This window comes from Eubalaena glacialis, chromosome 11 (assembly GCF_028564815.1).
Source record: "Eubalaena glacialis isolate mEubGla1 chromosome 11, mEubGla1.1.hap2.+ XY, whole genome shotgun sequence".
NCBI classification, from domain to species: Eukaryota; Metazoa; Chordata; class Mammalia; order Artiodactyla; family Balaenidae; genus Eubalaena; species Eubalaena glacialis.
In genome coordinates, this window is record NC_083726.1 from 106,849,054 (window position 1) to 106,873,999 (window position 24,946).

The window sequence follows — 24,946 nt, forward strand, 5'->3', positions numbered from 1 at the left end:
GGCTTTTTTCCATTTTTACATACTTCTGGCTTTTGTTTCTGAAGAACTTGTGCGGCCTTCGGTGCCTCGTAGAGAAGCCCTTCCTCGGCCCCGGAGACCTGCCGCTGGCGTGTCGCCTACTTCTAGCCTCGTTTGTTCTCGCCGCGGAGTCCTGATCTTTTTTATTTGATGACAGCCTTAATCCATCGGGGCTGGAGGAGGGGGGGGCGTAAAAAGGCCTCAAAGCACCCCAAAAACATGACTACTCCCCAGGCTGGCGCAAACATCGCGAGATCTGCCTGCGCGAACAGCGGACGGCCCCCTCACCCTCCGGGCGTTTGCTCATGCGCTTGACTGATCATTTTTAGCGCGAAAACATTTAGAAACGTTTTGGCTGGTAATAGTCAACCAAATTTGACCCTGGAGAAAGGTCGGAGGATAATTCACGTGGACGCGATGGATTCGAGCACACAACACTACATTCTTCGAGATTTTGCAGTCACAACTCCACATGCTTATACGGTCGTCACTCCTTTCCGTTGCTCTGTTTCGGCCGTGAACTCTGTGAGGAGGTTTCAGCGAATCGAGTAGTAAAGGCGTGGGCGTGGGAGAGCCGTCCAGGCTTTAAACCAGAGTGGTGAGCTTTCTGTGTTTGGAAACATAACCCTGGGAGCGACATAGAGGAGTAAATCTGAGGGGCCAAGAAAGAAAACGTTGTTTTTTCTTTGTTTGTATTTTTTTTCTGGAGACCAAGAGAGGATGTGAATGTAAATAAGGTAGTGCAGTGGGAGGGAGAAGGTGGGAAAATTGAAGCGGTGCATGAAGGCAGTAGCTATGCAGCACAGTGGAGAGGGGAAACTAGGAAAACAGAACTCTTGGCAGTAGAGCACGCCTTCCTTCAAATAGTGTGACCCTGTGCGTGTTTGTAAACAGGAAGGCAGAAATGCTCCACATTTAGTCCCTCGTGGGTAAGGTGGAAATCGGGGAGTCCCTAAGTGAGTGGGACGAGGAGGATTCTAAAAGCCAGAGTCCTGAGCAAGGGCTGAGGTTGGGATGAGGAAGAACAGTTAAGGTAACGGGAGTCAGGAATTCTGCAAGTGTCTTGAGAGAACTGACCCATCTGACCTCTTTCTCTCTCAGGGTATGTGGGACACCTGCGCAAGCACTGGAGTTTTCCCTGCAGCGTCTGAAAGGTACCACCTGCAGTGTCCTCTCCCAGTGGGTCCCCTGGTCCCTCGAAGCATCCCTCAGGCAGAATGCAGTGTGGATTGCATGGAGTGAAGTGGTGGAATTGAGCTACCAAGATAGTGGCGCGTTACAAAAGTACCGACTTGTCGCCGCTAGCCTCTCAGGTCACTAGGTATGAGAGTCCCATCTTGATGTTAGCAGCAGTCGTATGCAGCTTAGCCAGTATATTTTGATTCTCTGTGTACTGTCTGGAGTACAAGGCAGAGGAACGGTGCAATACATGGTTTTAGTAGACCAGCAAAGGAATGGCTTGCAGGTAAGCAGTATAGCTTCATCTGTAAGAAAAACTCAGTATAGAAAGCCGCAGGGTTTAAGTTAGCAGTGAGGGAGAAGGATCCAGGTATCGGTCAATAGAGTGGAAGTACTTTAATAAAGGCCCAGACCTAGTAGTCCCCTATCAAGAAGTTCTGCCCGGAGCACTTCACCTCATTTTGGCAGCCTAAAGTATAGCCTAGTAACTGGGCTGTATGTGTGGAGTTCATGGGAAAATGTTCCAGGAAAAAAAAAAAAAATCCATGGATGCAATAGACTAGGGTTTCTGCGTTGGAGCCTGCTTTTGGGGGGAGTGGGATTGTTACCGAAACGCAAGTCCTGTGTGCCCGACGCACAGTGAGGCCACACAATACCAAAATGCTGGAGTCTGGAACACAGAAAGGTTTATTGCAGGGCCATGTAAGGAGATGGGTGGCTCACGCCTTAAAAAACCCCAAACTCCCTGAAAGCAATCAGCAAAGCCCTTTTATAGGAAAGGTGAGGGAGGGGCGTGGTTAGTTGGTGCACACTTTTTGGTGTCAGAGCCTTTGTCCTTGAGCTCAGGTCATGGTCAGGTCACGATGTTCCTGTAAATCTCCACCAAAACAAATGTTACTCTCTGTTCTGACAAGAAAAGGGGAAGGTCCCAAGGCACAACTTTCGCCATCCGAGGTCCAGGCCCGGCGGAGAGAAGGCGGTCCCTGCGGGGGATGGGGGGCGGTCACCCTAACCCCGGAGCGTCCGTCCAGCACCCAGTCTGGCTCCTCCCGCCAGTGCCCAGGCTGAAGAGGCAGATCTCAGACGGTGGCTCCCTCCGGGCCAGGTCCCCAGACCCTGCCCAGCTGTCATCGCTGAGGGAGCCAGGCGCCCAGGGCCCAGCTGGCCCTCAGGCTCCTCAGGCCGCGTAAACAGTGGGGGTCAGGTCCCCCAGACTGTGTCCCATGCAGACTGCCGCTGCCATTCGGTCGCAGAGGCGGGGATGGGGGAGAGGGTCACCGCAGCCTCAGGGTCTGGGCCCGGCCCGTGGGCGGTCCTGGCGAGGCTCGGGAGCCCTGCAGGGCACACCTGCAGCCTGTTCCCTGGGCCCCCCAGCTCGCCTGCCAGCCCGAGGCCGGGTGAGCTGGAGGGCCCCGGGGAGAAGGCCGGGATCGGCCTCTTACCTCACTCTCCACGTGGACGACCACTGCTCCGCCGACCGTGAGCTCAAAAACCGCCCCTCAAACGGTGGCTCCTTGACAGTTGCTCGCTTGGGGGCGGGGCCCACGGCAGCGCCGACCGATGGCTGAATGGGGCCCTCTGTGGTGCCGACCAATGGCTGAGCAAGACCTCTCGCTGAGGCTCCAACCCCCGGCATTAATGATCTCCCGGTAACCGTTGCCTGGTAACGGGGTGCGGGGTGAGGGCGGGCAGCAACGGCGGAGGGCTAAGGGCTGCGCCCTGCGGCGCTCCGTTACAGGGTCATCCAGCTGTAAGAGGCGTGACCTCTTCAGGATGGTGTCACAGAAAGGGTTTGACCCTTGAGCATACCAGTCACTCTGTGTGCCCTGTCTGGGCCTCGGTTTCCCTGCATGTCAAATAAGGACAATAGTGCCTACCTCATAGGATGACTGTAAAGAGGAAATGAGGTACAGTTGAAAAGACTGCATGAGTTCCTAGCGTAGAACTTGATATGTAGTGTATGATCAACAAATAAGAGTTTCTGCCTTGAGCTTCCACCACATTTACGCGTGCCATCTCCTCACCAAAATGTGGATGTTCTGTGTAGCATGGATGCATCCGTATTCAGAGAGCCTTAAGACAGATTCTTCACCTTGCCTCCACAGTAGACTCAGCTGGGGAGCTTTAGAAAGTCCTAATGGCCAGGCTTCACCCTAGGCCAATTCAATCAGAATCTCTGGGAGTGGAAACTGGGCATCAGTATTTTTTAAAGCTCTTCATTTTGCTGCTAAAGTTGAGAACCACTGCTTTAAGCAGGAGGAGAAAAGAAGTTAGACCTGTGGTTTAAGACCACTTGTCTGGATAGCTATATATTTGAAAAATTTCTAGAGGTATGAGGGCTAGAGCTTGAAATGGGCAGATGAGTAGGGCATAGTGAGGTGTATTCAGGGGAGAGGGCACTATGATAAGAAGGTGGTAAGCATCGTGATTTGGGAAAGGTCAGTGATGAGGTCATTAATACAGGCCCCAGGAATACACAGGATTTACTGTAGAGATGGAGGACTTTGAGCCTCCTAAGCTGGGCCTTTGATTAGCACAGGTGACACAATTCTGGCTGGTTAGCTCAGTTGGTTAGAGCGTGGTGCTAATTTAACAGCGGTGACACAGATGGTGATGTCTTTATTGCTTTACCGCGCTGTGGATCTTGGGCCATGAGCGTGGCAGACTGCAGTAGTGGGGTGCGGGGACCTTTTACAGTTGCTCCATTGGTTGGGGAGGGACATCGAGTCATCGCTGACATGTATGTATGTGGGTGTTCTCCAGTGGAAAGGCCATTGATGAGGAAGCCTCTTCCCAGAGCCTCATAGGGTTGATGTGGCTGCTCTGACTACACAAGTGGTCCTGTCAGTACTAACAGATGAGAAAGGCGAGGATCAAGTCTGTTTTGTAGACTTTCAGTGAGTAGAGAATCAGAGTAGGAGGGACGGCGTGTCTGGGTCAAGAATTTGAGGTTCTAAGAGACAAGGTACTTTCTTGTAGGACGACTCTGGTTTCTAGAGATATAAGTAATTTAGAAGTTGAAACCACCATACTACTTCAGTCATTGATGCCAAGACCCAAACGTAGCAGTAATGGCCAGGAGTATCTTCTGCCAAAAGGGGAGGGGGTAATCTGTCTTTCACTGGGTCCCTTTTCTTGAGAAGCACATTAGTTTAATCCCTAGCAAGAGCGTTGGTGAAATGGCCAAACATTGTTGCCTAGGTAAGAAGACAGGATTCAGAGACTCTGCAGGGGTCAATAACTAGAGGTTACGGAAGTGAGTAGATGCAGAAGTGAGGAGTGGAATGGGGTAGAAGGATAGGAGACTTGGGGTGAAGAGGGAGACATATTGAAAGTTCAAAGTAGAAAAATCCCAAGTGCTGACAGTTTAGTTAAATGGTTATAAAAGTATGTCAGAACAGGAGTGCTTCCTGAGACCCTGTGACAAGAAATACCAGAGACAGACTGCTCTGTAGGACTCTGCAAACTGTAGGAGGCTGAGAACTGATTAGACTGCTCTAAAACTCTCACCCATATCAGGGGCATAAAGGAGTCACGAGGAAGACTGGGAAAGGCTTCTGCAGAGAGGATATTTGAGTGGAGTTGTTGGAGTGCCAGTAGACAGACAAACCAGGGAGAGAGGGACGTGGCTCCACTCTTTGCCTGAACGTCAGCTTTCCCGGGTACAGCAGCTGCAAACTGGCAGGAAGGGGAAAGCCCTAACTGTAAGTCAGGAGGCAAATTTCGACTATGATACTGGACTGGAAATTTTAATTACTAACTTTTCTTACCTAAAAGTGACCATAAAAAGGAATGGGGCGGCTCAGGTTTTCATTCAGGGATGGGAGTACCAGGCCCTACAGAGTGTTTTCACTGGGACAGTGGGAAATAAAAATTAAGTTGCTTTAAGTTAGTCCCCAAAATCATGCTTGTTCAGTGTGCTGGAACACTGTTGTTGAGAACCTACTTTGTTTTTGAGATCCTAGAGGTCTAAAGATGAATTAAATGACATTGCTCCCTATAGGAATCTATGAACACAATGCAATATAATGTATGCAATAAAGGAAGTAATATGTGTGAAAATTAAAGAAGTACTATAGTAAGAAAGAAGGTGTGAGTAACTTATTTAGGAGGGGGTGGGGCTAAGAGGCATCTAGAACCTCAGAGAAGATGAAAGGCAGCCGGGTTTGAGATGGGAATAGGTGTTCCCCAGGTGGACAAGGCAGAGGAAACTGCCTCAGGTCTAAGCTGTGGGAGCGTGACACAGCATGGTGTCCATGTGGGAAAACTCAGGCAGTGTGAAGGGTATGCGTATTCAGGCGGGTGATTCACACGGAGGTGACATGGAGGCCAAAGGTGTTGTGCCTGTTGGCAGGCTCACCAGTGGAGAGGTCATGGAATTTTAAAAACACATACACACACACTAAGATGCCAGTCATTTCCTCTGTCAATCACTTCCTCCCTCTCCTTGTCCTTCGCCTTTATAAAATTTGCCAAATTTGTTAGAGAGTGTTGAGGGGTAACACAGGAACTCTGCTCCATCCCAGTGCCTGCAGCTGGTTGGATCCGCTTTATATCCGACTTAAGCTGAGTCAAACAGACTCTGCCTCCTAAGAATTTAGATCAGAACATTGAGAGCCTGCGTCATATGTTTTCTCCCCAGCTTTACTGAAATATGATTGACAAATAAAAATTGTGTATATTTAAAGTATGTGATGTTTTGATATACGTATACATTGTGAAACGATGACCACAATCAAGCTAACACCCCATCTCACATAGTTACCATTTTTGTATGTGTGGTGAGAACACTTGAAATCTCTCTTAGTAAATTTTGAGTATACAACTATTATTAACTATAGTCACCATGCTGTATGTATATTAGGTCTCCAAAACTTATTTATCTTATCACTGAAAGTTTGTACCCTTTAACCAGTATCTCCCCATTTCCTGCAATCCCCCAGCCCTGGTAACCACCATTCTACTCACTGTTACTGTGAATTCAACTTTTTTAGATTCCACATATAAGTGAGACCACGCAGTATCTGTCTCTCTGTGTCTGGCTTATTTCACTTAATATAATGTCCTCCAGGTTCATCCACCCTGTCACAAATGGCAGGATTTCCTTCTTTTTTAAGGCTGAATAACGCTCCATTATGTGTGTGCGTGCGTGTGAAGTGTATTTGTATATCACATTTTCTTTATTCGTTCATCTGTCGACAGACACTTAGATTGTTTCCATATCTTGGCTATTGTGAATGATGCTTCGATGAACATGGGAATGCAGATATCTCTTCAAGACAGTGATTTTATTTCCTTTAGGTATATACCCAGAGGTTGGATTGCTAGATCATATGGTAGTTCTATTTTTAATTGAGACTGGGTCATTTAAATAGGAGCATTGAACTTGTAAGGTCATGTAACTTTCAGAGCCGAGGCCACCATTTGGGGGCCAGTAATCAGAACCAGCTGATCGCAAAAGAGAAGCAGGTGAATGCAGCTAATTAAGAGAGAGAAAATAGACAATCGGTCCCGTAGCCTGAGAGAGAAAGAGATGGAGTCAGTGTCTCTTGGCTCTGACAGCTTTCTGTCCCTTCCTTCAGTCCCATCTGTGGTCTAACTGCCACTTCCTGTTCTTGAGTTCCCTGCACTTCTTCTGAGTCTTTATAATAAATCCACCTCCACCTCAGTGGCTTTCTTTTTTCTCCTTAGACAGCACTCTAATGTGGCTAGTTGTGTTCTCCCCTTCCTCCTGTTCTTGGCCTAATAAAACCACATGCTTTCCACAACAGGAACACACATACGCAGCATGGACACTTATGTAACTCACTGCAGCTCGAATATGCCAAGAAAAAGTAGTTCTCTTCATTGTTTTCTAGAGTTTTCACCTGTGTTTAAGTTACCTATTACTGCATAACAAAATCCCCCCAAACTTAGGAACCTAATAATGAACATTATCTTATAATTTCTGTGGGTCAGGAATTTGGGAGCAGCTTAGCTGGGCAGTTCTGGCCTGGGGCCTCACAAAGTAGAAGTCAAGATGTTGTCTGGACTGCAGTCGCTTGACTAGGGCTGGAAGATCTGTTGCCAAGGTGGCTCACTGCCCTGTTGCTAGTTGGTGCTGGTTGGTGAGAGGCCTCAGTTTTCCCTGCGTGGACCTCTTCACAAGACGGCTTTAGTGTCCTTACGACATGGTGGCTGAGTAATCCAGTAATCCAAGAGGGAGAGAGCCAGGCAGAAACTGTCCTTACGACAATCTCGCCTCAGACGTTACAGAGAATTACTTCTGCCACATTCTCTTCATTGGAAGCAGGTTATGAGGCTGGCCCATGTTCAAGGGAAGTAGTATTAGGTGTCACCATTTGAAGGGAGGCATATCAAAAATTTGTGGACATATTTTAAAACCATCACAACTGTTAGGTTACAGAGGAAAAAAAAAACAGGCAAAGTGTCCAATTCAGTCTCAAATATAGTTCAATTTCATTTCTTAAGTGGTTCCTTTAAATAGTATAAGTCTCCTTTGGGTAAAAATGTTTTCTCTTTCATAATGCCTCCCGAGGAGGCCCCGTCATCTTCTCTGAAGATAACATCCATTTGTATGGAGGGTGGGGAGGGGTAACATACACATCCTTGTGGAATTGCTGAGAGGGGGTATCCCCGACTTCATTCTGGACCTAGAGTGTGCACTGGCAGGGTTCCAGCATGATGCCCCTCGCTGGCGTGATCACTGGGGAACCTGCTGGCCTGCGATGCTGAAGCCTGCAGCTGGTGAATTCATGGCCCATTTTTGGCTTCAGGCAAATCTCCACAGGGAGAATCGGCCTCCTCCCCTCGGGGACTCTGTTTCCCCTTGGCCCCGGCTGTGGAGTCACCTCACCTGACCACGGCAGGCCCCCCCGGCTGTTAGTTGAGCATCCATGCTTCAAGGGAACAGGAAACGCTTGGGATGGTTGACTGCTCTGTATGCCTGCGTGCACTGTGAGAAACTTGCCATTGGCCCGAACAGCCATGCAGAGTGCAGAGGATGAGGTAGGAGGGGCCTAGGCAGTGGTCCCCAGAGGGGAGCCAAGGCAGAGAGCTCTTGCCCTGAGTGCCCCTCTCAGCATGGAGGTAACTTACTGTGGTACGCAGAGTAAGGACCCCTGAAGATATTCACCCTAACACCCGGAACCTGTGACTGTTACCTTACAGGGCAAATGGGACTTTGTAGATGTGACTAAGTTAAGGGCCTTGAGAGGGGAGATTATCCTGGATTATCTGGGTGAGCCCAATCGAATGACTTTCCAGTCTGAGGTCAGACAAAGGGAGATGTGACTGTGGAGTAATGGTTAGAGAGATACAAGGGTGTTGGTTTTGAAGATGGAGTTAGGGAGCTACGAGCCAAGGAATGTGGGTGGCACAGAAACAGATTCTCCCTCTGTAGCCTTCAGAAAAGAACACAGCCCTGCTGTCACCATAATCTTAGCCCAGTAAGACCCATGTTAGATTTCTGACCTATAGTACTGTAAGATAATAGATTTGTGTTGTTTTAAGCTACTGTTGGTGGTAATTTGAAACAGCTACAAGAGAAAATGAATACACTCATATCCGCCTTTGGTCTAGAAAGAGGTCATGGCCCAGTGACTGGCTGCTTTGTTCTCCTCTATTTCTCTCTGAACCTGAGACCTAGAGGGAGAGACTCTTACTTTCCATGTGGCATGTCCTTGTCCACCACAGAGCAGAATTTATTACTTTTTTATTTTCATTCAGACAACAGATTTGAAAGTAAGTACAGTAAACACCCATACACTCTTCACCCAGATTCGTCAGTTGTTAATGTTTTGCCGTATTTACTTTCCCTTTCTGATTATGTGCATACATATTTTTTGTTGTTGTTGAACCATTTGTGGGTAACTTGCATTCGTCTCGACCCTTTATCCTTAATACTTCAGCATCTCCTAAGAATAAGGGAATCCACCTATTAACCACAATTCCTTTCTCACACCTAATAGAAATAATAATTCCATGACACCATCTAATATCCAGTTCACAAGACAAATTTCCCCAATTTCCGCAAAATATTTTAGAGCTTTTTTATACCAACTCTCCCTCCGTCCCCAGTCAGCATCTCATCAAATTACATGCTTTGCAATTGGTTTTCTTTAGTCTCTTTAATAATAGCTCACCCTTCTTATTTCACAACATTGACTTTCTGATAAGTCCAGACTAGTTCTCTTGTAGAATATTCTGTTTTCTCAGTTTGGTCGATTATTTTCTCATGATGTCTTTAATCTGTTTCTCCAACCCCTGCCTTTTTTTTTTATTCCCCCCCAACTGGGCACTCTGTCTAGAGGTTTGATTAGATTCAGGTTAAATGCTTTTAGAAAGAATACTTCATTAGTAATGTTGGGTAGGTCACCTTGCTTTATGTTAGGCACTAATTTCAGGTTGTCCCACTGTTAGGTTAGTGATGCTAAATTTGGTCACTTGGTTAAGATGGTGAGCCCCTGCCAGTCTCACCATTGAAAAAGTACACATTTCCCTTTGCAGTTTGTAAATAACGTACAAACAACCTGTTCCCAACAACTTTTCATCTCATAGTTTGAATACCTGCTGTGGTCCTTGCCTGAATCAGTTATTTCACTGGCGCCTGTAAAAATGGTGTTCTAACTATTATAGTCTGCATTTATTAGCTGTCATTGTTTTGTAAAAAGAGCTTTCTTTTAAGAGAACTGTTTTAATGATTTTCTCAGTGGACAATTGGATAGTGGTTTGCTTTCAGTTTTGTTTAAAGCAATTGGAAAGCTCTTATTTCTTAAAAGGCTGCGTTAACTCAATTATTGAGTTCACTACTATCTCAATAGCATCCTCAATATTTCCAGTTGTTTCTTTGCTTGTTTCCCAGGAGCTTTTTAAAATCCAGGCAGTTCACCATTGTAGGATTTGAGGTAGAGGTGGGTGAGAGGTTCACCAATCTATGGTAAAAGGGAAGAAAAACTACTAGATGGGAACCAAGAACCAGCATGACATCTTGACTGCACCAGTTCTCAGGAAAGTCAGCTTGTGGAAGTTGAGAATCTAGAAATTAATTCCGATAGAACTGCCTGCAGGCTCTGGGACCCCTTGAAAAGTTTTTGCCTGCCCCAGTGTGAAGGCCTGCTCTATGGTACCAAACAGTCTGAGCAAAGTCTTCCATATTTGGTTGATGACAAATAAAGGAATTTTGAGAATGGCTTTCAAAACAGTAGCTTGGATTTCAAGCCTATTGTCTTGCTGTACACTCCTGTTTTTAATTTCAGAAGCTGAATATTATTTCCTTCCTTCTTTCCATTACTTTTATAATTTCTGAACAGTGCCACACTCCCTATCCCCAAGGCAAATCGATTCCCCAGGCAGGCAGAGGGGAAAAGAATCACATAAATTATTTTCAAAATATTACCTTAGCTACACAGTATTATGGGATTTTTATGGGTTTGGATAGAAGACAGCTGTCTGTTTTCTTCCAAATGGCCGGGAATAAGTTTGGTGATTATAAATTTAATATTTTTAACAGAATTAGTATATTACATAACATGTTTTATAGTCATCCTTAATAATATTTCAGATTATGATTCCTTATAAAATCGTTTTTGTTATTTTATCACTAAGCTGTGATGTACACATGCAATCATCCTAAAAAGAATGAATAATTTGGTCTTTTTTTTTGCATCTCAGATGATTTAAAGAAATCTTTTTGATTTCTTCTGTCAAAGGCCCATAGTAATGAATCACATCAGTCACATTAAATTGACAAGTTATTTTGATCGAGTCCATTATCCATGATACAAATTCGTATCATATAATATGCCTGCTCTGGAGTCATATTAAATACTCCCCAATCCTAGCTCCCACACTAACTAGTGGTGTGGTTTGGGGCACATTACTTATCTTCTGTAAGTTTCCTCGTCTGTAAAACAGGAATGTTAATAACAGTACCTGTTTCATGGTTTGATAGGAGGATTAAATGACATCATGTACTAAATACCTAGTGCATGATAAATATTAGCTGGTTTTGTTGTTGTTGTTGTTGCTGTTATTATTCACTAAAAGAAGAGAGGTGATATCTAAGTAACCATCTGGCTGGCTCTCTAAAAATTTCTTCAAACACATATCCAGCTTTCCTGATAAATGAATTTTCTGAAAGTGGCAAGTATTAGAATTAACAGAGTTGAATTTCTCTATGAGTCTTACATAGAGAAACTAGAATTAACTTGATTCTTATCCTAAAATAAAAGATGTAAACATGTCTTAAGCTGTGGATGTTGGACCAGGAAGGAGCTTCAGTTTCCTGAAATTATACTCCAGCTCCTGTATGCTACCTCTTTTCTTATAGAGTTTGCATTATTGCACATTGAAAGTCAGCATTTCTATCCCTCAAAATAAATATTCAGAATTGCCATGCTTAGGATTCTGAGTTAGAAACAATCAGCTATATGCATGCCTAATGAGACAAGTGTATAGCTAGCTTAAGTTCCTGACTTGGGATAGTCCAAATGCTATCCAAGGGATTGACCTTATTATTCAAATTTATTTTTATTCAAAATAATCCAGCAAGGCACGTTAAACCATATTTATCTTTTCTGCTATAAAATTGTAAAGCATTCACAAATTGTTCCTGGTTCAGGTGTGGTTCTAAAGTATCTCCCTAAAATTAAGACTGTTAGACTTAGATAAATGGCCTCATAAAAGTCAGAAGCCTCAGCCTGAGGAGAAATACGTTCCTGTGTTCTCCCCTATGCTCTGTGATGGCATGCCACAGGCGTTCTGTGAAGCTGGCGTTTTCATTTAGTTGCACCTAAATAGATTTTTAAGGAAAGAAGCAGTGGAGGATGGAGGGAGTTACCATTGCAGTGTCCATACTAATTCCTAGAATCCTTTCAAGATTTAGGGTCAGCAACAATTCAGTAAAGAAAGGGCCCATTAGGTAAATTTGGCTCTGCAAATGCTAATTGAAAGTCCTCCTCTGCAATTCAGTCCTGTTCTCTCTTCCTTTCTTTAGTCAGCAGGGTCCCATGGTGACTGGTTCTGAACGAAATCATCCCCTTCAACAGTTACCATGGCAACCGGGACGTCAGTGAAGCAGGAAAGACCCTGCATAAAACTGCTCCTACTGGGCTCCCTCTCTGAGTTGGAGAACTCAGCCCTGCCTAGGGATGGGGCTAAAGACATCTGGACGTGCACACTCAAGAAATCTTACGTTTGTCTGTCGTTGTGCCTGTGAGCGTAGATATATGGGCATATGGTAAACTGTGTAATGAGAATTTCCCCTCTCCCCCAAAACATGGAGCATGTTTAAAGGGTGGGGATGGGTGGTGGGATGGGGCCGGGGAGGTAGACATGGGATAGTCTTTTTAGGTTTAATGATATGTAAAAATTATATTTCTGTTTATAAGGTTACAGTAAGTTGATAGTAGGGGAGGTTGGAGCCTTACATATATATAGCCTGATGTATATTTAGACACAAGACCTCAGGGGAAATATTTTTAAAATATTTTTATTTACCTGAGAGTGAAATAGACAAATGGCTTTAAGGAGCTCTGAAGGGGGTGTAATGCTGTCCGTGGTGCTGAACACTTGATTGTCTCAGATGTGCCAAGGGGGCTCCGGAGGGAGGTTAGGGAACACCTTGCCATGTTAGGGTACTGATGATAAGAAAGAAAGAGACGGCCTGGGGAGAAAGCATTCTTTCCTTCCCTTCCAAGCAATTCTGAATGCCCAGGAAAAATGTTCAGATGAAAAATAGAAAAAAAAAAAAGAAAGTGGAGAAGGCTGGAGGTTTGGATGGTTGAATCTTCCCCTTTTCATGTGGAGATTTTTGGTCCGAGCCAATCAGGTCAGAGATTTCTGCTGCTATGCTCCTGAAAGGAACAGTGGGGGAAGGGAGAGAGAAGCCGGCCACATTCTCCCCTGGAGCCACATGATCCATTTCCCATGTGACACATTCCAGAGCCCTGGAAAGGAGAAGGGAGGGGCACCAAGAGAGTGGGGCTGGGGGGCGGGAAGATGGCTTAACAGTCAACCCTGCACAGCGTCATCTTGTCTTCCTACCAGGAAGCAGGCTCTGAGCCAAGGGGAAGGCAGAGGACAGATATGGATGTGTTCCCAAGCTTCCCTGGTGGTTTATGGCATTCTCCAAACTCCTCTGCAAGGGTTGTTCCTGACCAAGAAGACCCAAGGAGACCGTCTCTGAAATAAGTCCGGATGAAGGTATGTGCTAGAGATCCCGCGGTTTCGTGGCTGAAATTTGGCTCAGAGGACATAATACCTTCTGTTTTCCAGACAATTTGGAGATTTTGTCTGGGCTTAGACGCTGGTTAGGGGCTTTAGATTTGTCACAGGTCCAGAAAAGATGCCTAGGTAGTTCTGTAAAATGAATAATTCACCAGTCACTGCCTGTTGAAGAAAAACTAGATGGAAATTGTATATAGTGATAATTAATAAAACAAAGCACTCATTGCTGAAAAGGATTTTTTTCATTGAATCCTGGAAAGAGGGAAAAAGATAATATTACTGACACCAGCCAGATTTCATTGTCACTGCAATAAAATCCTGTTTCATCCTTTTTCAGCTGCTTATTCTGTGCCCATGTTCCCCGAGGTTATTGGCAGTGGCTTAGGGAGCCTGAGTGGGCTGGCATGCTGTTTCTTTGTGCTGTGTGATCGTCTTCCTTCTGATGTTCCTGATACCAGGAGTGCTTGTGATTGTTTCCAGCTCTCTTAGGGACAGTAGACTGTCACCAAATTCCATATCTTTCAGAATAGCTACCAAGAAGGCTTCCAGGAAGTTCTCAAAGGAATCTTCCAAAGTTACAGGCTAAAAGAATCTGCCATGCACTCAAATCTTGATATCTTTGACTATTTCTATCCAGCACAAAGAGACGAGCTAGCAAATTTACATTTTATTTTGTCTTTATTTAACGAATACTTGTAAAGTTCTTGTTATGTGTAAAGCATCATTCTAAGCACAATCAGTTATTTAATCCTTATAATAACCCTCTGGGGGAGTTACTATTAGTACCCACATTTTGGAGACGAAGAAACTAAGGCACAGAGAAGTTAGGGAATTTTCCCGAGGTCACACAGCTAGCAAATAGGAGAAACAGGGTTTGGACCCAAGAAACTTGACCCTAGAGTCCATGATCTTAACCACTGAACTATGCTGTTTCCCTGCTTCTGTTATTTCAAATGATGTCAACAGTTGATTTGGCTACAGATTTTGTTCAGCTGATGCTACTAGAACATTGAATCAGCTTTCCTGGCTAAAACAGACCCCCAGTGAAATCTATAGTAATCTTGAATTATCCCAGTAGTCACATTCTGTACCCCCAAATAACCCAGTAAGTAATTACCTGTTCTTCTCTTCCCTTGTGCTGTATAGATATCTGGTAGTAAAACACTGTATTGCAATGGTGACCAAATGATGTCTAAAGGAAAAAAAGAAATCTAAAATTACATCATGGTTCATTTTTTTTTTTTTTAATCAAACCTAGAAACATTCTTCCATCCTCAGGAACTAGTAATAAGACCAGCCTAAGCATATTAACTGTACTTACCTGGTTTTCAAAATAAAATAAATAGATTAAAAACTTCTGAAATTATAAACACAAACTATGTCATCAAACTGACTAGATTTATTGCTTTAAAATAATATTATCATACTTTAAAATAGGGAATAGATTTCTCTCTTTTTGCAAATTAATTTAGGCTTTTAAGGAGAAAAGAGGAATTTTTTTTAACTTCTGGAAATATCTGAAATATAAGGGTTACCTCCTTTTGGTCTGTGTAGTTTCCCTTTTGGCCCTTGACAAGAAAAGATGACTGATCTCGTTCTTATATGCTGTGGGAAAACTGAGAGAAGTTACTAGATCAGAGATACAAAGAGGAAGAAAAGGGGGTAGGAATCCAAAATTTGTGAAATTCCTCACTATATGAAGTGTTTCCTTCACGGTTTCAATTGAAGAATACTTTGAGAGGAAGGAGTCCCCTTGACACCTTAAACTTTATTGAACTTTAGTTCTTAGATTTGATCCCTGCTGAAATCAGCATTTCCCTGGAACAAGTACACTTAACACTACTATAGTCATCCGAAGTCAGCTTCTGGACAGAAGGGACCATCTCCTTCCATCTCTGGATTTCTAGCACTTAGCACCCAGCCCGTTTATGATATCATCTCAATGTACCCTTGTGAATGAAGAATGGGAAGACTCAAGACTGACAGCATTCTGGGGGCCCATGCCTGTTTTGTTTTGCATGCTTTTATGGGGAGGATAGTGAGGAGGTAAAAGTGTAGTAGGAGAGAACTTGGCAACAGTCAATATTATGTCTGAAATTTACATATGCTAGTCAGACAGACCCTTGAGCAATAGCAGACTAGAGTTCCAGAAGGATCCATACATTATTTCCTGGGCATTACCAATCCCCCTGACATTTTATTTATATTTAGAATGAAGTTCTCTTGATATTTTTATTTACACCTAGATGGGGGCACCCCAAATAGTCTCATTTTCCTCTGATGTTTTGCCTGGCACCATCTCCCCATGTTGAAATAGTTCACCTTGGGTTGAGAGTGAATGTCGTGAGAAGGTCAGTGCCTGCCCCAGGCAATCCTGCCCTAATCAGCTGTGCCTCCCAGCCCCTAGAACACTGCACCAAGAGCCCACCCGGTAGGACTACAAGACTCCTCCCTGGAGAACCATGGGATCTTCAGAGTCAGAGTGGGATGAGCCAGACTGCCTTTTCCACACCGTGGCAATTAGGACCTGAGTACGGAAGATTGTCTCAGGGCATCTTGAAAGGTTGCTTAGGATTTGAATTTAAGTTAGCAGGCTAACCTGGCTTAAAATAGTCACCCCTCCTGATAATATACACAAATATAACCTATTCTATTCTTTTTCCATCTGATTAAGTCATTAAGGAGCATTAAGAGTGGGGTTTGTGGTTAAGGTTTGGGTCCTTGAATCCTGTCTACTCATCCTCCTGGTCTTTAGTGTGACCTGGAGTGAATGAGGGGTGGCAAAGAAACAGCCCTGCTGGAAGCACAGTACAGCCAGGCCAGTGCTGCCTGCCCACCGCACACTTGCCGGCCTTCTCAGATGAGCCAGGCTAGTGCACACAAGAGGCTTAGATCTGGAAGCCTCTCTGGGCTTCCTACTCATCCCTCTCAAAACTGAAAGGGGGCAGTCCTCTCTACCAGCTGAACAGGAGACGATAGAATAGAGAGAAAGTGGAGCGTTCCTCTGGAGGAGAGGCCTTGCCAAGAATGCTTTCAGCTTGGAGGCTAGGGATGAAAGAAGAAACAAGAAGAAGGACAATGAACGTGTCCCTCAGTGGGCATGTGAAAGTGATGCCTGGGTCCTGCTTTCCACTTAGTAACTTCCCGCTGCTAGTAAGCCCTGCCTGCTGAATTATCGGGTCCTTTGCTAGGATGTATATGTGGGGAGGTGGAAAGAATAGAGAGAAGGACCAAAGTGTGGATGCAATTTCTCTTCTGAACCCAGGCAAACAGTGGGTTGAGATGGGAGGTGGCTTCTCCAAGAGGACAGTTTAAAAAGCAAGAGGGGAGTTGCCATCATGACTATATTTCCCTGTTTATAGAGTCATTTTTCCTGGGCCAAACTTTGAGAGCACTCATCTCTTGGAGCCTGTCATTCAGCATATTTCCAAGGCACTGGATGTCTGTCATGTTTAATCCTGATGGAAACTCTCTGATATGCATTATTAGCCCCAGTTTCCGATCAGGAAACTGAAGCTCAGAGTAACTAATCTGCCCAAAGTCACACACAGCAAATAAAGCCAGGATCTGAATCCAGGTCTTTCTGATTCTGTGCTCTTTCCACTATGTCACAAAGTAAAGTTCTTTCCTCTACATTCTTTAAAAAAAAAATGTTTTTGGACATTAGGGTAATACAAATACAGTTCTAGAAAATTTGGAAAATATAAAGAAATATAAAAGTGTAATGAAAATAAAAATCAGTAATGGTCTGGCCACCTAGAAACAACTTATTTTAAAATTTTGGTGTTTTTCTTCTCAGTCTTTTTCGATGCATATAATGGTAATGAAAGTAAACATTTGTTAAACACTAGCTTTTTTCCAGACATTGTTCTTAGCTCCTGTCTGTGTCATTTATTTTATTCTCACAACAAATCAAGAGGGTGGACACTGTTTTTATCCTAATTTTACTGATAAAGACACTCAATAAGCACATAGATGTTTAGTAACTTATATAGGTAACAGGTGATTTGAAACCCAGGCAGGTTGGCTTGAGAGCAGGGTTTCTCAATCTCAGCACTATTGGCCTCTTGGGTCGGATAATTCTCTGTTGGGGGTCGGGGGGAAGCTGTCCTCTTCATTGTGGAATGTTTAGCAGCATCCCTGGCCTCTACCTACCAGACGTCAACACTTTCCTCCCCGAGCTGTGACAACCAAGAATGTCTCCTGATATTGCCAAATGTCCCCTGGGAGGCAAAATGACCTCTGAACCACTAGTCTAAGAGCCCGTGCTGTCAACCATGCATTATGGTTGAGATAACGTAGCCTCTTCACATTTTAAATGTGTTCAGAGTTATTTTCTTCTACATCTAAAGAAGGGAATACACCTTTGAATCTGGAGGCAGGCTATGAAGACTCCCTGGGATGTCAGTGGCTTTAAAGAGCATAGGTAGGAAATTAATTATTTCCAGGGAAATGCTAGACTTTTGTAACAGGTTTGTCATATCCCACCGTTGCCCAGTGTGGAGAATAGCCATGTTTCTCTTTCTTATTACCTTTTCCCTGGTTCTATGTGTCAGGCACCCTTAGCCTTCAAGAATTCAGATTTCAGGTGTACACTTATGGTATAGCAGGGCAGTGCTTATCAACCAAAGTGTCAGAATATGTCCCAAACAAAAAATGTCTGTTGCAAATAATTTCTAGCTAATAAAATACCAAAGTTTGCCGGTGATTCATTTTTTAAAAAACTAATTAGAATAAATGTAAGGATATCTACATAATTATTTTCTTTTCAACATGACTTCTTAGGTTGAAGATCGTAGGCTGAGCTCCTGGTGTTGCACGTAATTCTGGTTGTGTCCGTAGGAGTGTATCACATGTATGGACACATTTGTCACATCTGCCTCTGAAGAAGAGGTTGAAAATTGCTGGTTTGGTGATTTTGATCAATCATTGCTGACATGCAGAGAGGATTAAAATAAGAAGCACTGAGAAGTGATAGCAGTAGCATTTTAACTTACAAAATGTCTAAAAATATATGCCACTAAAAAATATATTAACCATGTGAAACATATGCAAATACATGTTCAGCCATATTTTCAGTCACATCTGACCACATATATAGTTGCATAATTTGTCCGTGAAAAATACATGTTACTGCAAATTCAAATCTAACTTCTGCTCCATGAACTTGAAGGTTGCTTTCTTGGAAAGCCCTGATTGAAGACAGTGGTGCAGATCAAAATTTCCCCAGAGTGTTGATGTGAACTTGATGTGAGACAGAATGTAAATGCTTCTGAAAAACGGAAGTTCTTAGTAACTCCCTGTTCGGTGCTTACACTCGGTTCTTAACGAATCCTTCACCTTCTTTTCAAATAGCTATAAATCATATCTACTGTACAGCTCTTTGCTTTGAGTGTAATGAGTCTGGTCTTTGCCTCCCCCCCCGCCCTTTCCTATTTCAGTCGTACAACTAAAGATGTTGATACTGAAATCAGAGATTGGACATAAAACTGAACATTTCCCTCCCAAAATTGGACTCAATGAGCACACGGCAACTATTCAAAAAATGTTTGTTGTAATAAATTAAATTGAATTTGGCGAGGTGCAAATTCTGGGGCCAAATTGTTTTCTTCAAAATTTGAAAGATCCCTTACTAGGAGGAGAGGTGTGGAAAGTTGGTTGAGGACAGTCAGGGGTTCTAGCAAGTGTTTCTCCCTGCTGAGAAGTTTGGTGTTACATGGGATGGGAAGCAAACACAGGTGGCAGGTCTTCTTAGACCAGACCACTTCTTGCAAGGAATCTGCAGTAAGAGATTATTGGCACGTCCGGGATAATTAGTGAGGAGGGCTTGGCTGGCCCCTCTGTACAATGCATCTCTCCTTTGGAGACCCAGGACTACCAATTTTGGACAGCAGAGGCTCAAGAACTGGGCCCCAGCAGCCCTAAACAGCTTCCGTGTCCTCCCATCACAATGCACTTTCAGGATGCACTCTCCGCCAGGTGAAAGTGGTGGATTAAAAGTTAAATGAAAGTGTGTTGCTCGTCACAATGTCTACCTATCAGTTGTAGTTCATAGAGCAATAATGACCCTAGAAATCATCTAGACCAACTCATTCATGTTGTAGACATGGAAATAGAGATTCAGGGAGATTAATTTACTTAAGGTCCTTACACTGATGTAAAAATAAGACCTGGGCCTCTTGACTTGCTGTTCAGTGCTTATAATCAGAATTATAACTTAGGTTTCTTAGTCTCCAGTCTAACATTTAAGGTGAAGTAAGCTTTTGGGGGTTTCTAATATTCTAGATGATGGTAGGGTAGTGGAAAGTGATAGAATGGCTGGTATGAGTTTCAGTTTTCACACTCAATTATATAACAAATGCTATATTGAATTAGTTTCTATTGCTGCTGTCACAAATTAACATAAACTTAGTGGCTTACAATAACGGCCATTTATTACATCACAGTTCTGCAGGTCAGGAGTCTGCGTGGGCTTGGCCAGTTTCTCTGCTTAGAGTCTCACAAGGCTTCAAGGTGTTGGCAGGACCATGCTCCTTTTTAGAGGCTCCAGGGACGATTCCCCTTCCAAGCTCATTTCGGTGGTTGGCAGAATCCAGTGCCTCGTGCTTTAGGACCAAGGTCACATTTCTTTGATGGCTCTCAGTTGGGGGCCACCGGTAACTCCCACAGGCCTCTTCCTGGTTCTTGCATGTGGGCCCCAGCATCTCAGAGCCAGAACAGCACGTTGATTCCTTCTCACGCTTGGAATCTCTCTTTGGCTTCTGCCGCATCTCTCTGCTACTAGCCGAGAAAGTTCTCTCTTTGTAAGGGCTCATTAGTTTGGGTTCCCCTGGATAATCCAGGATAATCTTCCTATTTTAAGTTCCATAACCTTAATTGTATATGCCGAGTCCCTTTTACTATGTAATGTAACATATTCACAGGTTCCAGGATTGGGGCATGGGCATCTTTGGGGGACCATTCTGCCTACTTCACACATTATTTCCTTTAAATAATAGCAAGGCTCCATCCTACCAGGATAATGGGGAAGTCGGTGACAAACACTCCTGGGACTGTCTTCCTCTTTCTAGGCCCTGGGGCTCTTACAGCACAACGTGTAGGGTGGTCCCTCTAGGCCTGGATCTCCTCTGATTGTAGCAGAGATGTAATTATGGCCTGAGCTGGTGTGTGTCCTTGAAAGCTGATGGACCTGCTGCTTCGGGACTCCTCCACCCCCGCCCTGCAGCAGTGGCCTCTTCTCCAGCTGGGGAACTCTATTCCTTGGACACGCCTCCAGCACCACCGGTCCCTTACCTGGAGCACAGCGTGAAAGTGAGGCAAGGGTCCCAGGCCTACCTTTTCTTTTTAACTGCTTTATTTACATACCATTAAATTCACTCACTTTAAGGGTGCAATTCAGTGACTTTTGTTCCATTTACAGAGTTGTACAACCATCACATAATCCAATTTCAGAACATTTTCATCATCCTCAAAGCTCCCTTGTGCTCATCCAGGACTCCCCTTGGCAGGGCTCCAGGGGGGCACAGCCACATTCCTGGTTCAGAGGTCCTTGTTTCTCCCTCCTCCCCTCTACAGAAATCCCCCCAGAGAACCCAGCTTCCAGAAGACAAGAGCCAAGGAAACAGATTTGTCTCAGGCCCGGTGAGACAACTCTCCTCTAAGACAAGGCAGTACTTTGGGCCTGGGTTCATCCTCTGAAGGGAACAGGAAAACAGTCCTAGCAAGGAGCACAGCGCACGCACATCAGTATCTCAACAACGTATCCTGTCTCTGTACCAGGCGGTGGAGTCTCCCAACTGCAGTTATCGGTGGGCAGCCGCTGACCCCATGCAGCAGTGACCTGCAGGGGAGTGAGTCAGACCTCCTCTCCTCCTGACTTTCTTCCTCTCTCAGCAGAAAGAAGGTGTTCTTTGCTCACAGCTGAAATGACCTGATGGGCACATAGTGCGCAGTGGGGAGGGAGAATAGGAGAGCCAATCTGTGGCACAAGAGTGAAAGGAATTTCCCAGAGGCACTTTGTCCCTCCAGGCCCCACTTACCGCGCTTTCTCTCTTCCCTACCCCCATGTGATAGGTTCTTTTCACTGCAAAGAATTCTGAGCCAACTTAAGAACAACAGCCTATCACAAGAGCAGTCCTAAGGCCAGGCCTCAAGGAGCCTGAAACATTGTTCAGGATCTGGAAGGAGGCTGGGGATCCGGGGCAGCGTGGTGACCAGATTTCCTTGTCCTGCCGTCTGTCTGCAGCAGGAGTCCTGGCGAGTCTACCGTAGGTGACCCTGTTCTCTGTCCCTGCTTCTCCTGCCTCCATGGCTTCCAGAACCTCCCAGCCCAAGAGAGGGGCCTTCTGCCAAGCTCTCTTATAACACCTCTTTTGTAGAACTTATTACAACTTACCTTCTTAATTTGTGCTTATTTCTTACTCTTCTCTCCACTCCTCCACAACTAATTAGACTATGACCTTCATAAGGGTAGGGACAGTTTTGTTTGCCATTGTATATCCAGTTCTTAGCACAGTACGTTCTGGCACGTAGTATGATCTTAAAATATGTTTATGGAATGATGAATGAATTAATAAAAATGGGCAAAGAATCTGAAGAGACGTTTCTCCAAACTTATATATTCAGGGGCTAACTGGATAGCTCTGCTTGGATATCTAATAGGAATTTAACTCAGCCAAAATAGAATTGTCGATTTCCAGCTCTCCAGACTTTTTCTTGCCCCACCTCAGACCCTCAAACCTAGGAGTCATCCCCATCCCCTAACATCAGCAAATCTTGGTGGCTCTGTCGTCTCCTAAATATTTTCAATATCAATCTACTTTTTTTCCACCTACACTGCTACTGCCCTGGTCTGAGCCTCCATCATCATGTACCTAGGTTACTGTAAGAGCCTCTTAGCTGGTCTCCCTTCTTCTACTCTCAGCCACCTACACAGCAACTAAAGTTGTATTTTTAAAGCACAAATCAGGTCATGCTCATATCCCTCTGTTGCTTAAAACCTGCAATGGATTTCACTGCAATAAGAATAACGCCGGTGCCCTGCAGTGCCTTATGTGATCTGACCCCTGCCTACATTTCTAATTATCTCATTTTCTTCCACATTCATATGCTCCAGCCACATAACAAGCTCGTTCCTGCCCCAGGACCTTTGCACTCATTGTTCCTTCTGCCTAGAATGCTATTCTAATTTCCACATGGCTGGCTTCCTGTCTTTGGGGTTTCAGCTCTAGTATCACTTCTTCAGAGAATCCTTCTCTGGTGACTCTATCTGAAATAAGACCCTGTATCTGTCAGGATGCATTTAGAGGCAAATAACTGAAAACTCAAAAAGGGCTTAAGCCATAAAGGAACCTACTACTTATTAAACAAGTAGTCTGGAGGCAGGTGTCCTAGCAGTACCACAGTGTCAGGGCACTGGATGATATCTTTGTGAGTCTTAGGACCTCCCTTGACCTCATAACATCCCACCCAGTGCCCTGACATCATCACGTGACAGTTTACAAAGGCAGGAGTTGAGGGGCAGCCAGGTCCATAAGAGAGAACACTCCCCACACGCACTTTTCCTTTTATTAAGAAAGATTTTCCCAAGAGCCTTCCAGCACCCTGCCAGGAGACCTTCTCTTGTCTCAGTAGCCAGAAGCAGGTGATGTTGATGTGACCACCCCTAGCTGCAAGGAATGGTGGGAAGTGATTATCTTTCCTTTTCAGCCTCTGGAGAGAGGAAGGCAAGGAAGGAGTTGGGAATGGCCATTGGGTAACCAACCAACCATCTGCCCCCCATTTCCCATCCATTTTGGTTCCCCATTCTGCTTTATTTTTCTCCATAGCACTAACCATTTCTTTATTAATTGTGTAATTTTTCTTATTTAGCTGTGTAATATTGTTTCTCCCACTAGAGGAAAGCTCCATAAAAGCAGAGACCTTGTCTGTCTAGTTAACTTCTGTATCTCCAGCATTTAGCACAATCCTGGCTCATACTAAGTGATAAAAATTTGGATATTTTGTGTGATTGAGGACTACTTTGCATATACCATCATAACAAATTAGTCATTTCTTATGGTGAGGTTTCTTGGTGTTTCTTTTTCTTTTTCTTTCCCATTTTATCTGACCACCGACTTTGTGAGAACAGTAGGGAGGGAAGTTCTGTGTTATTAAACCATTCCACACAGAACCCTACTAAGTGGCAGTTAGGGTGGGAAATACTGGATAGTGTCCTTTATACATTCCCCCAAAGAGGAGCCAGTATGACCTAACATTTTCTCCTGCAACTTGGTTTGCAGAGAATTTGGGGAGGATTGCAGCTCGTGGTCAACATAAACCTCCACATGGGGTGAAGCTCGGGCTCCTTTCTGAGATCATAGATCTCAGAGGTAGACCGGGTCTCAGAGGTCACTGCTCTACTGATAATATGTAAAAAAATTTACTCTTTAAGTAGTAGTTACATTTTAAATGGAACTTTGGTGCTCACTTCGGCAGCACATATACTAAAATGGGACTTTGACTTTATAAGAATGATGCTCTGATGGTGATGGAAGCCTTCCTGGTTTCTGGAAATCACGCCAAGGATGCTGACTTTGTTTATTTCTAATATTTTAGAATTCGTGTAAAGAACAAAGAAAGGTAGAGTTGATAGAAGAGGAATAGTTCCTTAAATCTAGGTATCTAGAATTTCTCACCCAGAAATGTCGTTATGGGTTATTTTGTGATGTTAGAAGAGGCTGTTCTGAAAATCCTTCTCTGCTCAAAAAATCATGTTCTCCTTGAAAGCATAACCAATATTCAAACAAAAAGAAAACGTGCCAAGTCTGATCTCAGGAAACTGCTTGATCCCAGTTGGGAAACAGATTGAAAGGCATAGACCTGGAAATATTACGGAGGAATATTTATATATCTTATATAACAGGAGGAAAGGGAAAAGGGCATTAGGGAAAATTCCAGGCTTATAAGTCGTGATGCTAGTGGTCTCAGATGGTGGAGAAGAAACTTGGTTTTCACTGAAAGTATGAGGTTCTTTTGCAGTTATTCAAAATTATCTAAAGGAAATAATTTAAGCAGGATAGACTCTATATGCTTTTGAGAAACACATAGTCAATCCAGTTATATTACATCTTTTGGTTTAGGGTATAGAAAAAGGTTTTATCTGGCTAACATGTCACTAAAAAATCATCCCCAACTTGGAGAAAGGTTATGTTTATTTATTTGGACCCCAATGACTTTCCCCTTAAAAACAATGTTGTGAATGATGATTAGGTACCCAGGCCCCTTCACAAAAGCCATCCATCCTTAACAATGCTAAATTATGTGACTAATGTTAGTATTATCACTATAGTATGTGATGTGGTTACTAAAATTTGCTTGTCATATGGCTTAGAAGACTTTTATGGGCTGACAGTAGTAAGAGTGCTAATTTTTTCAGCACTTGCTATGTGCCAGACACCAAGCTAGGTGTGCTTTAGAACTACAGTAGGATAACACTTATTGAGTGTTTTTCTCATACCAGACAGATTGACTTGTAATAACT

General features: G+C 44.0%; 1 protein-coding gene across 4 annotated transcripts in view; it reads left to right on the plus strand.

Moving 5' to 3' along the window:
* Window positions 1-361: 361 nt before the first annotated feature.
* The window catches only part of GPR19 (G protein-coupled receptor 19), a 38,920-nt gene continuing 14,335 nt past the window's right edge, over window positions 362-24,946 (plus strand). For 2 of the 4 annotated variants that reach the window (XR_009702541.1, XM_061205303.1), the window contains exons 1-3: window positions 362-616; window positions 1,120-1,172; window positions 13,246-13,401. Coding sequence is in view for 1 of the 4 variants with exons in the window: in XM_061205302.1 (XP_061061285.1) it covers window positions 1,123-1,172 (50 nt within the window). In the remaining 3 variants the exon portion in view is untranslated. Of the gene's footprint in view, window positions 617-1,119; window positions 1,173-1,284; window positions 1,340-13,245; window positions 13,402-24,946 lie in introns of those variants that run through there. The other 2 variants (XM_061205302.1, XM_061205304.1) reach the window with 2 other exon arrangements.